Raw genomic sequence first — 12,662 nt, 5'->3', positions numbered from 1 at the left:
AATATATAAAATAACTCGCTCATGTTTTTACTGAAAAACAGAATTGTGAATTTGTGACTAGATTAAAGTTTACAGTAAACTAAAATCAGTTTGTTCTAAATGTGTGTTGTTTAGGGTTAAAGTGTTAATGATCATCTGGGGATATAAATGGAAATGTAGACTTTTGTTCCGTGTATTTATATCACTAAAGAGATGTTAGACATGTCTCTTTTTTTCCCTAGATTTGTATGTGTATAAATATTTTATTGTTAAAAATGGAGAGAGAGAGAGAGAGAGAGAGAGAGAGATAAAACAAAACAAACAGTTCTGTCCTGGCTGAGTTTTAGTTTTCTTTCTGCTATAATATAATTATAATGTAATATAATACAAAACATCAAGTTTAAGAAATATGAACACAAACTTCAGAAAAGTTCTGGGATCAGGGCTGTTTCTTGCTGTAAGTGGTCGCTTTGGGCCTCCGGGGCAGCAGGGGGCGCCATGATTTTTAAAATAGATATCCAAAAAAAAAAAAGCACACTTTACCATCATTTGGCAAAATGTTTTATGTATCGGGCAGTTCAGGGCGCCCCCTTGTGGTGCTAACAGAACAGACACTGTAATTTGCGTAAGTAAATCAGGTAACGAAGATCGCATCACGAACAAACAGCGATAATGAAGCATTCGTATCTACGTGAAGCGGAAAAAAGCAGAAGAGAAGAAACAGCCTTAAAATACCGGTAAGAAATTAATGCTAATGAATTGGATTTAGTGAATTTGTCGGCTTTCTTCTTCCTGCTTATTGATGTTATGGAAAAGTTAGTGGCTAGCTAGCTAGCTTGTTAGTATCTGGGGTAAGAAGTTTTATGCTGCAATCTGTTGCTTTCCAAGTCACGAAGTTTCAAGATTTTCCTGAGTTCCGATCTAAAAGCGCTTCAGGTTGGAAAGACTTGGACGCACAGCGCAGGTCGTATTTGTACGATTAGTGTCTGAATTTGATAAACGTATAAAGATCTACGTTTATACGTACGAATACTGTACTACGAATTACTTCTATAGGATTAGCGATGTAGGTCAACTGTCTTGTTCATTTTTACCCATAAGAATCTGTTACAATGGTCTGATCTAAGCGTTAGAAATTTGTCTGATTTTGCAATTCTAAACTTTCGCAGCTGTTAAAACACTTTTTCACAACAGAAAATCTACAAATCACGTTTCATCAAGTGGAAAATGATGCCAAGGGAGTTCTGTTCACCGCCATGTTGTTGTGACGTCGGAACAAGATGGATGCTGCCCGCGTTCCTGACTCGGAATTCTGAGTTGAGGGACTGTTCCTGTGTCGGAAGTCGGGTTTTTCCGAGGGTCCTGAGTACGACGGATTGCAGCATTACGCTAACACGACAATGTTAAGCTGCTAGCTTTGAAAAAAGGTAACCTGGTGACTCCGCCTCCAAGATAATGAAGTATTAATTCTGTTCATTATGAAATGTAAATTAATCAGATTGATCAGGTGTGTTTGTGGGTGGAGCTACTGATTCAAAGAAACGTTCCTGGCTTGTAACTTGTAACTTGTAAATTTAATATTTAATATTTAGCGCAGTTTAATGAAGAAAGGAAGGAGAAGATGACTGATGGAGATGAAGAGTGATCAGTTAATGCAGCACATTGTGATAGATGATGAGACATTTCTGCAGTGTAGACCTCAGTAAGACCTGGAGCCTGGTTCCTGCACCTGGTGCTACAGGCTACAAAAGTAGAAGTGGAAGAGCTCTGGACAGAACCCGTTACAGGAGCCGGGAGCGCAGGAGGGGCTGGATCGCAGCGTGTCCGTGTGGAAGGGTGTGTGGTCATTTGCAGACGCTCCCTAACAATTTTGCTGAGAGTCATCAATTATGCAGGTTGTCCGCGCGCGCTGGGGAGGAGGAGGAGGAGAGCAGCAACAATATGGCGACATCCGCAGTTCCTCCCGGGTTCTCTGGGCATCTTTAGCTCCAACACACCTGAGCGGATCTGTGTGAGAGGTGAGTTCGCGTTTTATTCACTGCACAGTGAGTGTGTGCTTCGGGCTTGGTGTGTGTGTGTGTGTGTGTGTGTGTGTATATATATATACATACATATATATATGTATAGGTGTGTGTGTGTTGCCCGGACGCCTCTGCCGCAGAGCAGTCAGTCTCTCTCTCTCTCTCTCTCTCTCTCTCTCTCTCTCGGAGCTCAGCGCGTTCTCAGGCGGCGGGTTTGCGCGCAGAGACGCGGACAGCACACACCGCGCATCCCGCTGCGGCTCTGGAGAGGTGTGTGTGTGTGTGTGTGTGTGTGTGTGTGAGGATAAGGGTGAGGATGAGGAGGGTGTTGGCCTGGCGCTGATGTTAGTTATTATTATTATGATGTTAGTTATTATTATGATTATGATTATTATTTACAGTGGAATAGACGCAGAGGCTGATGCGGGACATGCGGTGCAAAGTTTGGTGCGTGAGAATAGTTCAGGAAGAAGAATAAAACCGTGTCCGGTGCAGGACGCGTGATGTTTAAGGCTTAGCACTTCTTCTTCACGTTAGATTTGATTCACTGTTATGCAATGAAACAGCACCAAAAAGCATCATGTGCCCTCTCTCTCTCTCTCTCTCTCTCTCTCTCTCTCTCTCCCTCCCTCCCTCCTTCTATCTGAGCCGCACTTTTATTGCCGGTAAAAATCCGGGGCCGCCACCCGACATCCACTAAACCTCCACAAACCGGCCTGAGCTGAGAGGTGTGTGATGTTGCAGGAGGAGAGTGGGGGAAAAGGTGTGGTGCTGGAGTGCACAAGACTCTAAAACATGTCCTGGAGAGTTTAAAAAAGACAAATAAAAAGAATAAACCTTATTAACACGGTGACGCCAAACGGGGAAAAAGCGCACAGTCAGGAGAGGAGATGGAGTGGAGAGCTTGTGTGTGTGTGTGTGTGTGTGTGTGTGTGTGTGTGTGAATCAGTTTGAAGCTTCACTGCAGTATTTTAGTCTAGAGACCGGCAGAACCCTGTACACACACACACACACACACACACACACACACACACACTAGAGTTGAAGTCCAAGGAGCTCTTGAATCTTACCACATCTCATATGTGTACATGTATATATTCTGTGTGTGTGTGTGTGTGTGTGTGTGTGTTCTGAATGAGAGGTGTGCAGTGTGATGCTGTTAATGATCCAGCATGCTGATGATCAGCGTTTCCCGGAATGGTTTGTGTGTGTGAGTGTGTGTGAGTGTGTGTGTGTGTGTGTGTGCAGGAAGATTATTATTCTCTCGTTTATTTCTGAAAAACAAAAACTACACAAATCTTTGTAAATGCGTTTCTGAGGAATGAGATGTAAAGATGTGGTGTAGGTGAAGTGATGGAGGTGATGGATGGAGATGTGGAGATGATGATGATGATGATGATGTGGAGAGAAGTTTCTCCTCATGATGTCCTCCTCGCTCAGCAGTGGCGCTGCTTCCTCATCGATCCCTCTTTTCCTCTTTTCCTCTTTTCCTCTCTCTTCATCCTCTATGCACTTTTCTTTGCGCACTCGGATGCATGCAGCAGGCTGACGGCGCGGGACAGTCCGTGTGTGTGTGTGTGCGTGTGTGTGTGTGTGTGCGTGTGTGTGTGTGTGTGTGTGTGTGTCATGCTTTCCAGTCTCATAGAGGACAAATGCAGAGCGGAACAGGAACACTGCAGGCGCGAGAAACACCTTCTCCATAGCCTCCTTCCTTCCTGCGCTTCATTCCTGTTCATATAAAACAGCTTTAGAGGATTTCTTAGAGTTTGGGAATATTTTTTTTCATCCCCCAGTTTTTCCTTTCCTGGATTATTTCTGAGAAGCTCGTGCACCCGGCACCATTAACACATCTGGGCGCATGCACGTGAGTAGTAACTTACAGCAGCGCGCATTTTCCTGAACATTTATTTCAGTAAAACAGTTTGACATGCATCACACTTTCCTTTCATAGCTAAACGATGATGGATGGATGGATGGATGGATGGATGAGGTGCACGTGCACGCAGTGCGCTTGCTGTAAATAGGAATAGTAGGCAGAGGAATTCTACATGCGACAGATGTGCAGGTTTAGATTAAAGCACATGTGTGTATCATGCAGTGTGTGAGCATCACACGGTTTCTGGATCACCTTGATCCAGTGGCGGCTCCTTTAAACAAATCTCCGTGTGTGTGTGTGTGTGTGTGTGTGTGTGTGTGCCGTTACTGTATCCTGAGGAAGGAGATTTAGAGGTTGGCTTCGCTTTTTGTAACCTGAACCTGCCGCTATACAGTCTGCACTTCCGGATGCTTTCTGTTAGAAAGGCCTTCAGCCTGTCACGTGATCATCACCTGCTCCCTTTGGATCAGTTCGAGCCCAGAACCTCTAATCAGCATGCTGTTGTTTTATTTTTGTACTGTTCTGACTACAGCATGGTGTAGTTTTTGTGTTTGGAGGATGCAGGCCTCCTCTTCCTCCTCCGGCTGCGTCCTGAACCTGCCTCCCTGCACCGAGCGCTACGGCTGGACCATAAGAGCAGGACATCATCTCACCATATTCACAAGGCCATACACGATATATATATAAATCCAATTAAATGAACAATATTATTTGTTTTGTGTTAACTGTATTTAATTAATTATATCATGCTTTATTGAATTATTTAATTGTATTTAATTAAATGTATTTTTTTGAACTGTAAAAATTGTAGCATTTTATTGTCAGTTTTAGACCTTAAGCATAAAATCATCTGCGTCTGGAGTGTGCAAATGTGATAAAAAAAAAAATAAAGATATCTCGATACACGCGATATATCAGAGAAGTGTATCGTGATATAATTGATCACAGAATCGATATTGTATCGGCGTCTCACACAGCGCTACCGAGCGCGTCTCCGGAGTGTCAGGGTTTGAGGAATACCTGAGCGTCGAGCGCACAAGTAGGCCATGAAGATTGTTAAAGCAGCTCAGGGATGATGATGAAGTTCATGATGAAGATGATGATGATGATGATTTGATGATTTTCTGTCATTAATAATAATAATAATAATAATAATAATAACAATAATCTATTGCCTAAAATGTCTTGCACAGGAAATATTTTATTATCATTATAGTTGTAATTTTGTGTTTTTAAAACACTGATTTAAATCTGCAGTCAGTAAATCCAGGACAGTGTGTGTGTGTGTGTGTGTGTGTGTGTGTGTGTGTGTGTGTGTGTGTGTGTGTGTGGAGTAAATTTTTCCTCACATTAATAAAATATTTCAGTTTGATTCAGTCATTGGATCAAAAAACCTTTGTCCTGACAACAAATCGATTCAATTCAAGATTTTTTTTAACGGATTCTTTTTATAATTCACTGATTTTCGATTTGAAGCAAAAACTATTTTTGTGACTCTTTCTGATGTTCATGGACCCATTTGATTCATGACTCAAGTGAAGATCCAGATTGTAAGCAGGAGAAGCAACACACATAACGTAGACCACGAACATCCAACCAATCAGGACAAAGAAGCGTCTCAACTCACCTTGCGTGTCACTTCATAAAGCTCCGCCTCCTTTGCTAGCATTTATACATTCTAGCGTTCCAGGTTTTAGAGGGTGTGGCTTTGGAGGAAACGCTAAGCAGAGGAGCTTCAGCTAACGTCTAACATCACAGACTGCAGCTTTAAGAGAAATATATGGCTTCATAGATTAATGAATGGAAACATACAATGTGTGTGTATATTAATGTGTGTGTATATTAATGTGTGTGTATATTAATGTGTGTGTGTTATACTCCTGCTAACAGTCGCGTGTTACTGCACAACATGGCGGCCCACGTAGTGACCATCCGCATTTCAGCCAATCACCTCCGTCCAGTTCAGACCTTCCTGCATCAGACACTGCTTAAATAAGTCTCGTGCTCGTGACTCTCTGTTCCTCTATCCCTCTGTATGAGGAGTGTGAATCTTTGGCCTGACATTTGATTCATGAGTCACTGAATTTTTTAAAATTCGAATTTAAAGCACTTTTCTTTTAAATCTTTGGACTGACAGCAAATTGATTCAATTCCACGTTCACTGATTTTCCATTTGAGCCAAAAACTGTTTTTTTTTGTTCACATTTCGACAGACAGCGAATCGATTCAATTAATGATTCAGTGAGTTTCGATCTGAACCAAAAGTGATTTCCTGTGAGTCTTTAGGCTGACACTGAATCGATTCAGATTGGGATTCGCTGATTTTTTTTTTGAACCAAATGCGATTTTTGTAAAACTTTAGGCTGACAATGAATCGATTTGATTCAGGACTCAGTTTCAATTTGAACAAAAAGTATATATTTTTTTTAAATCTTTGGCCTGACAGTGAATTGCTTCAATTTATGATTTACTGAATTTTGTTTTGAATCAAAAACTGAATCTTTTGGCTGACAGTGAATCGATTAGATTTTCTTTTTGTGAAAATGATTCTTCAAACAAAGATTCGATTCAATGACTCAAACTTTCTGAATTGCTGAAACATTATAATGCCTTAAAATATTAAAAAAATATTTTTTATATTATTTATCACGTTTATTTGTGTCACTGAAACAGTGACTCGTGTCTGAGGAGGAAAATGACGTATCAGTTAATGCTGCTAGTTTGTATGTGAAAGGTATTTGCTCAAAGGTTTATTGTATTAATACAATGTGATTAGGATTGTCAGGAATTATAATCGATGCATTAAGAACACTCCAAGAAAGCAGAGCTGTGTGTGTGTGTGTGTGTGTGTGTGTGTGCTGGTTCCTGCAGTAAACTCTAAGAGCAGACACTAAGCAGTGTGTAAAGCTGCTGTATGTGTAATTGAAGTATTGGCTGTGTCTCAGTCGGGAAATGCGTCGTATAGCTGCACTTCAGCTCATCTGCAGGGCGTCACCAGCACCGACAGGCCGAATGACCACCGGATTGTTTCATACACATCGGCGTTAGTCGTTAGTCTGATCTTCTGAGAACGTCTGAGCCAAAAACACGAAGCGGTGCACTCCAGAGAGATCAGATCACTCTGCTTTCTGAAATACACCACGTGCAGAAAGGTTTGCTTTTACGTTTGTTATGTGAAATCACTGTGGGAAAAGTTTTCCTCGTTAATCTCTGAAAAGTTTGCGTGATTAAGGGTTCTGAGCTTCCTAAAGGGGTTCTGCTTGGAACTGGAAACCCAATGTTTTAGGTTTCTGGATTTTTTTTAAGAATATCAGATTGGGAAAATTGCGCTATGTTCACACTAGCTAGGAGAATTCTCTCACATCGCTTGTCGTTTGTCTCCTGGGAGCATGAAGTGATTGCTACTGTTGTTGCTTGTGGGCGTGGCCTGTCCAGTGGTAGTGTGTGTGTGTGTGTGTGTACATATGTATATGACAGGAGAAGATGGAAATATTTTTGCAGGAACTAATTGCACGTCGGACCACTCTCGCACCACAGGATCGGTCTGAGGAATCATTTGAGACGATCGTTTGGATTTTTTATGATTAACACAGAATTGAACAAAGAATCTGAAATTGTGGCTCCATGTTGTAGAGAATTAACTGCTGCTGTGTTGCTCTTCAGTGAGAACGAAGACTTACAGCTACAGTTTCGTATGCTATTTTTAAATTACGTAGACTTACGGTATATATCCTTCTGTACGGATTTACTGCAGACTTTCCTCAGTTTCTTGGTTTTAATGCTAGCTTCAAAACCCAGACACACTTTGCGTAGCAGTTGTCGTTAAGCGGAGAGAAATTAGACGAATGTTACTGGATCAGTAAAAGAGAAATCATTTCAGTTGATAAGGCTATTTATTAACAAGCAATAGTGTTGTTTTTTTTTTATTCATATCGTAATACAATGATTTGTGAGAAAAATGATGATCAAATGAAGGTTTTCCAAACAGGAGCTAAGCTAGTTTAGTAATTTGGCTTTCTAACTTTAAGACTAGCATTCAGTAATGTCAGCTAACTAATCTAACACTTTTTAATGAATCTTTAGCTTGGAAGCAGATCGATGACGATGAATTGGTTTCATTCATTTATTTTCTGTTCATTTAAAAAGAAGCAATTTTTGTAAATTAAGAACAATTCAGTGACTCAATTCAACATAACTTTCTGAATCACTGAAATGCTATAATGCCCGATAAGTATTAAAAAGTAATGTGTTGTGCTGTATTTTAGTAAATAGCTCCCTAACAGATATTTAAACACTGCAAAAGAGCTAGCTAAAAAAATAATTCTAGTTTAGTCCTTTCGCTTGCTAACAGTAAGGATTGTAATTCTGCATTTCTGACTCCTGACTAGGAAAAACCAAATAACGTAATTACTGAGAAGGTTTCTGCAACCCCAAGCATATGATGTCATGTCAAAATGGCCCCATTCATGGAAAGCTCAAAAATGATGCTGTGTTAAGTTGAATGCAGCATAACATTCACTAGTGTTTACTATACAGCCAAAAGTATGTGCACCCCTGACCATCACACCCATATGTGGTTCTTCACCAAACTGTTACCACAAAGTCTGAAGCACACAGTTGTATAGAGCGTCTCTGTGTGCTGTAGCTTTACAGTTTCTCTTCACTGGAACTAAGAGACTCAAACCTGCTCCAGCATGACAATGCCCCTGTGCACAAAGCGAGCTCCATGAAGACATGGTGTGTGAAGGTTGGAGTGGAAGAACTCGAGTGTCCTGCACAGAGCCCTGACCTCAACCCCACTGAACACCTTTGGGATGAACTGGAACTGGAGACTCCTTACCCAACATCAGCGCCTGACCTCACTAATGCTCTTGTAGCTGAATGAACACAAATCCCCACAGCCACGCTCCAACATCTAGTGGAAAGCTTCCCAGAAGAGTGGAGCTCATTATAACAGCAAACACACAGGGAATAAATCTGCAGTGAGACGTTCAACAAGTGTATATGGGTGTGATGGTCAGGGGTGCACATACTTTTGAACATATAATATAGCTACCCTAACAAGAACATTTGTGAGTGATAAGATCTTATATTTATCTAGTCTTCTGATGTAACTAGACACGATTGTAGCTAATAATGTAACACAAAGTAGTAAAGAAACACATTTACTGCATATTATTATATTTTAGTGCAAATTCATTTAGTTTATTTCACTGTAGAAACATGTTTTGCTGTGTGTAGCTTCCGCTGCGAAGTAAACATCATGTGGTCAGCTTCAGCTTCTTAGGCACTGCGTCAAATATTAATATTAATACATAATACATATTAATGCACTCACTGTGATACGTTATCGTTTCTATAGTAACAGCTCATTCTCAGGGACGTGTACAGCCGACGCTCCACTGATAATAAACGGATTAACAACGTGTGTAAACGTTTTGTAAGGAGATGTTTATGTAACATGTATGGAAGGAGTCTCCAGTGTCAGCGCTTTGTAACAGTCAGAGGTAAAGCTGTAACTGTAAGTTTTCCGACGTCTTCAGGACAGAGGAGTTTACGCTTCTTTGCGGTTTCTCAGTAACATGCGGAACAAGCTGCGTTTATTTTGTCTTATTGAGAGAATAAAGAGACGCTGGTGAGGGAACGAGTGTTTATAGCTGCTGTAACGTAAACGACAACAGGAACTCACTCGTGTAAATGTAAATATAAGTGAATAAAATATTCTTTAATTAATTAAACATTGTAATCGTTGGAAAATTGCTGAGGTGTAAGAGGAATAAAACACTTGGGGACGTGCTGTTGTGGGATCATTTTGTTTTTGTTGTGTATATTATCATACTTCATCGTGTATCATTATTAAAGGAAATATATTGAAATTGTGTTTTTGCGAGATCATAAAGTTCAGGCTTTGTGCAGGAGCTTACAGTGAAAAAGATATAATTATATATATATATATTATAGGAATGGTTTGTAGCTGATTGGCTCAGTACTGTTGGGAAGTATTCTGTATTTAATAAAGTACAGCTTTAACATGTTAACGTTTGCGTGTTCTCTCGTGTCCCTCAGAACCAGCTGTCCTGGATGGATTCTAAATAAAGAGGGCTCTGCTGCAGGATGACAATATGGCCGCGCCGCTGCTCGCACCCCCAGGCCCTGACAGCTTCAAGAGGTTCACCCGGGAGAGTTTGGCCAACATCGAGAAGCGCATCGCTGAGGAGAAGAAGAAGAAACCCGTCAAACCCCGATCCGACAGCAGTCATCGTGACGATGATGACAACAGCGGGCCGAAGCCCAACAGCGACCTGGAGGCGGGGAAGAGCCTGCCCTTCATCTATGGGGACGTCCCCTCGAATTTGGTGGCCGAGCCTCTGGAGGACTTGGACCCCTTCTATCTGAACAAGAAAGTGAGTGAAATATCAGCTCTTCCTCTGGTGCTTTGGGTTCTTCAGGTAAACGGGAGGAACGGGTTGATGGGCGGGGCTTTAGGTTTCGCCGGCTGTTGGGACAGTTTGAATATTTACATTAGGTATTTAAAATATTCAGTGTTTAAGATTGACTTTGCATAGTTGTTATATAATAAAAGCTTTACCCTGAAAAGTTTGCTTTTCTTTTAAGATGGCTGCATTTGTTTCTTTTCAGTGTTTTATTTGTGTTTTCTCAAACTGGCATTTTATAACTAATGAAACTGGCCTGAGGTGGACGACAGGGTTGTAGAAGTGGATTACAAACTGGAACTGAATTGGAGTTTGGATTTGGGATCGCTGCTGTGAAGCGTGGTGGTGGTAGCATCATGTTCCCCTTGTCCTCTTGGTTGCTTCTCAGAGTCGCAGTTGTGTCGTATTCTATCTATTCTGTCATGTTTTAATAATGGATTTAACGTTGAAGTTTTTTTAATAACCAAAGGTTTTAGTTTTCTGTCTAGATTAGATTTATTATTCTCAGTAATGCAGGTGAAGTAAAGGTTAGCGTAACCCTGGAGACGTTGTTTGTCTTTGCTGTAGATTTGGAGACAGTTAAAGCGTACTGCTGTACGTCCAAACACACTGTTGTTTTTAGTTAAATACTTTCATAAACCTTTATATTCTATCTTCTGTCTTTGAGAGACGTACCGTCTCCTTATGATTTATTTAGAACTAAACAGGAAATGAAAACGTGGAGATTTAGAGCTGAAGTGCTCGCTCTCACACGGCATTACAGAACGCTAACGGAATTTCCGGAATATTCTCAAAATGTTTCCATTATTTGGCAAATTGGTTTAATATTGTAACACACACACACACACACACACACACTGAGAGAGGGTTATAAAGCCTGTATATGAACATAATAAGTCATATTTTATTTTATTAAAAAAAAAATAAAATAAAACAAATTCACACGATGAATTGAAATAATTATGAGACAATAAACAGTTTTGAAAATGGATAAATCAGTGGAAGAAGTTAAAGGGAAATTCCGGCATAAAGCTAAAATTAAATGTATAATTTGTTGTGGTAATTTGTTGTGGTATGTGGTATGTTTGTTGTCCTGTTTTGACCGGAACACTACAATACCCAGAATGCACTACAGCAGTACGTAATTCAAGCATACTGTGATCGACCAATCAGGACCTCTGAGTGAGACATGCGACTCAGATATCTCAATCTGGCGTATATTCCAGGAACATAGCGGGACTTTAGTAATTTTTAAGCGCAAGTGAGAACTTGTTTTCTAAAATGTGGCGTCGTTTATACTACTGCTATTATTTGTAGCTCCCGTTTCATCTCAGTTCAGTAGCTAACTATCAGTAAACTCGGTGTGCTAACTAACCGTCTCAATCTGCTCGCTAGCTCCCTCGCTGGTGAATCAGTAGATCGCGTACGCGAGGTAGGGCACTAGGACCCTACTCGCGTTGTACAACGTCACCACTGGCGTTTATCACCAACAGGCAGCACCGATATCTTTCTGATGTTACATGCGTATATTGTTCACTGGATCATCAACAACACAACTCAGGATATTTATTTGTAGATAAATATTTATTTGGGATTTTCTTAGAACTGTGTGGAAGCTTTAGGGTGGAAATTTTAATTTTTATTTAAGTCTTGACTCAGTAGCGTACGCGACACGGCTAGGCGATACGACGATATAATATCAATTATGTCACAATTCACTTTCCTGAGTGTGATATTGCGTATTTGTTTATGTACAGTCTTCTTCCTGTAGTCGTGTAAATGTTATGAAACTGTAACAGTGCCACCTGCAGGACTGGAGCACTGGATCGCAGTAACCGATACGTAACCGCAGAGAGTGTGTGTGAGCTTGTAAACTCATGAAGGTGGTTTCGTTTTCACGCAAAACCCCACAGATAGTGTGAGCACCGTGCTGAAGCCTTAAAGATTCCTGCAGAAGGACAACTGAAGGACCGATTAAACGTTCAAAATTTTCTAAGAGTGTAGAGTTAAAAGTATAAAAGTAACCACTATTCGCTATACTTTAAAATGAGGATCAGTGCACTGTTATAGGGAACAGAATTAGGAGTAAACATTTAGTGTGGGTGATGCGAAGATATAATAACAATATCATGAAAAATTACCTCAGAATATCACAATAGGTTTTCTTGAGATATCATGACATCATCTTTTTATTGAATTTGTATTTTTTAAAATAAGATAAATTATTTTATAATAATTATAAGATAAAGATCATTTTTAAAACTTTTTGTGTGTTTATAGAATATTTTTATATTTCTCTCCCTTTCAGTGTTATATAAAATATTATTTTAAAATAGAAAAAATAAAACTAAA

General features: G+C 40.2%; 1 protein-coding gene across 1 annotated transcript in view; it reads left to right on the top strand.

Annotated features, from left to right (window-relative positions):
• The first annotated feature begins 1,198 nt into the window (after positions 1-1,198).
• The window catches only part of scn8ab (sodium channel, voltage gated, type VIII, alpha subunit b), a 76,023-nt gene continuing 64,559 nt past the window's right edge, over positions 1,199-12,662 (top strand). The window contains exons 1-2 of the mRNA XM_053231979.1: positions 1,199-1,997; positions 9,943-10,280. Of these exons, the coding sequence (XP_053087954.1) occupies positions 9,999-10,280 (282 nt within the window). The 5' untranslated portion in view covers positions 1,199-1,997; positions 9,943-9,998. The remainder of the gene's footprint in view (positions 1,998-9,942; positions 10,281-12,662) is intronic.

Source organism: Pangasianodon hypophthalmus, chromosome 2 (genome assembly GCF_027358585.1).
Source record: "Pangasianodon hypophthalmus isolate fPanHyp1 chromosome 2, fPanHyp1.pri, whole genome shotgun sequence".
Lineage (NCBI taxonomy): Eukaryota > Metazoa > Chordata > Actinopteri > Siluriformes > Pangasiidae > Pangasianodon > Pangasianodon hypophthalmus.
The sequence above is the reverse complement of the archived record's forward strand: the minus strand, read 5'-3'. Positions and strand labels throughout refer to the sequence as shown.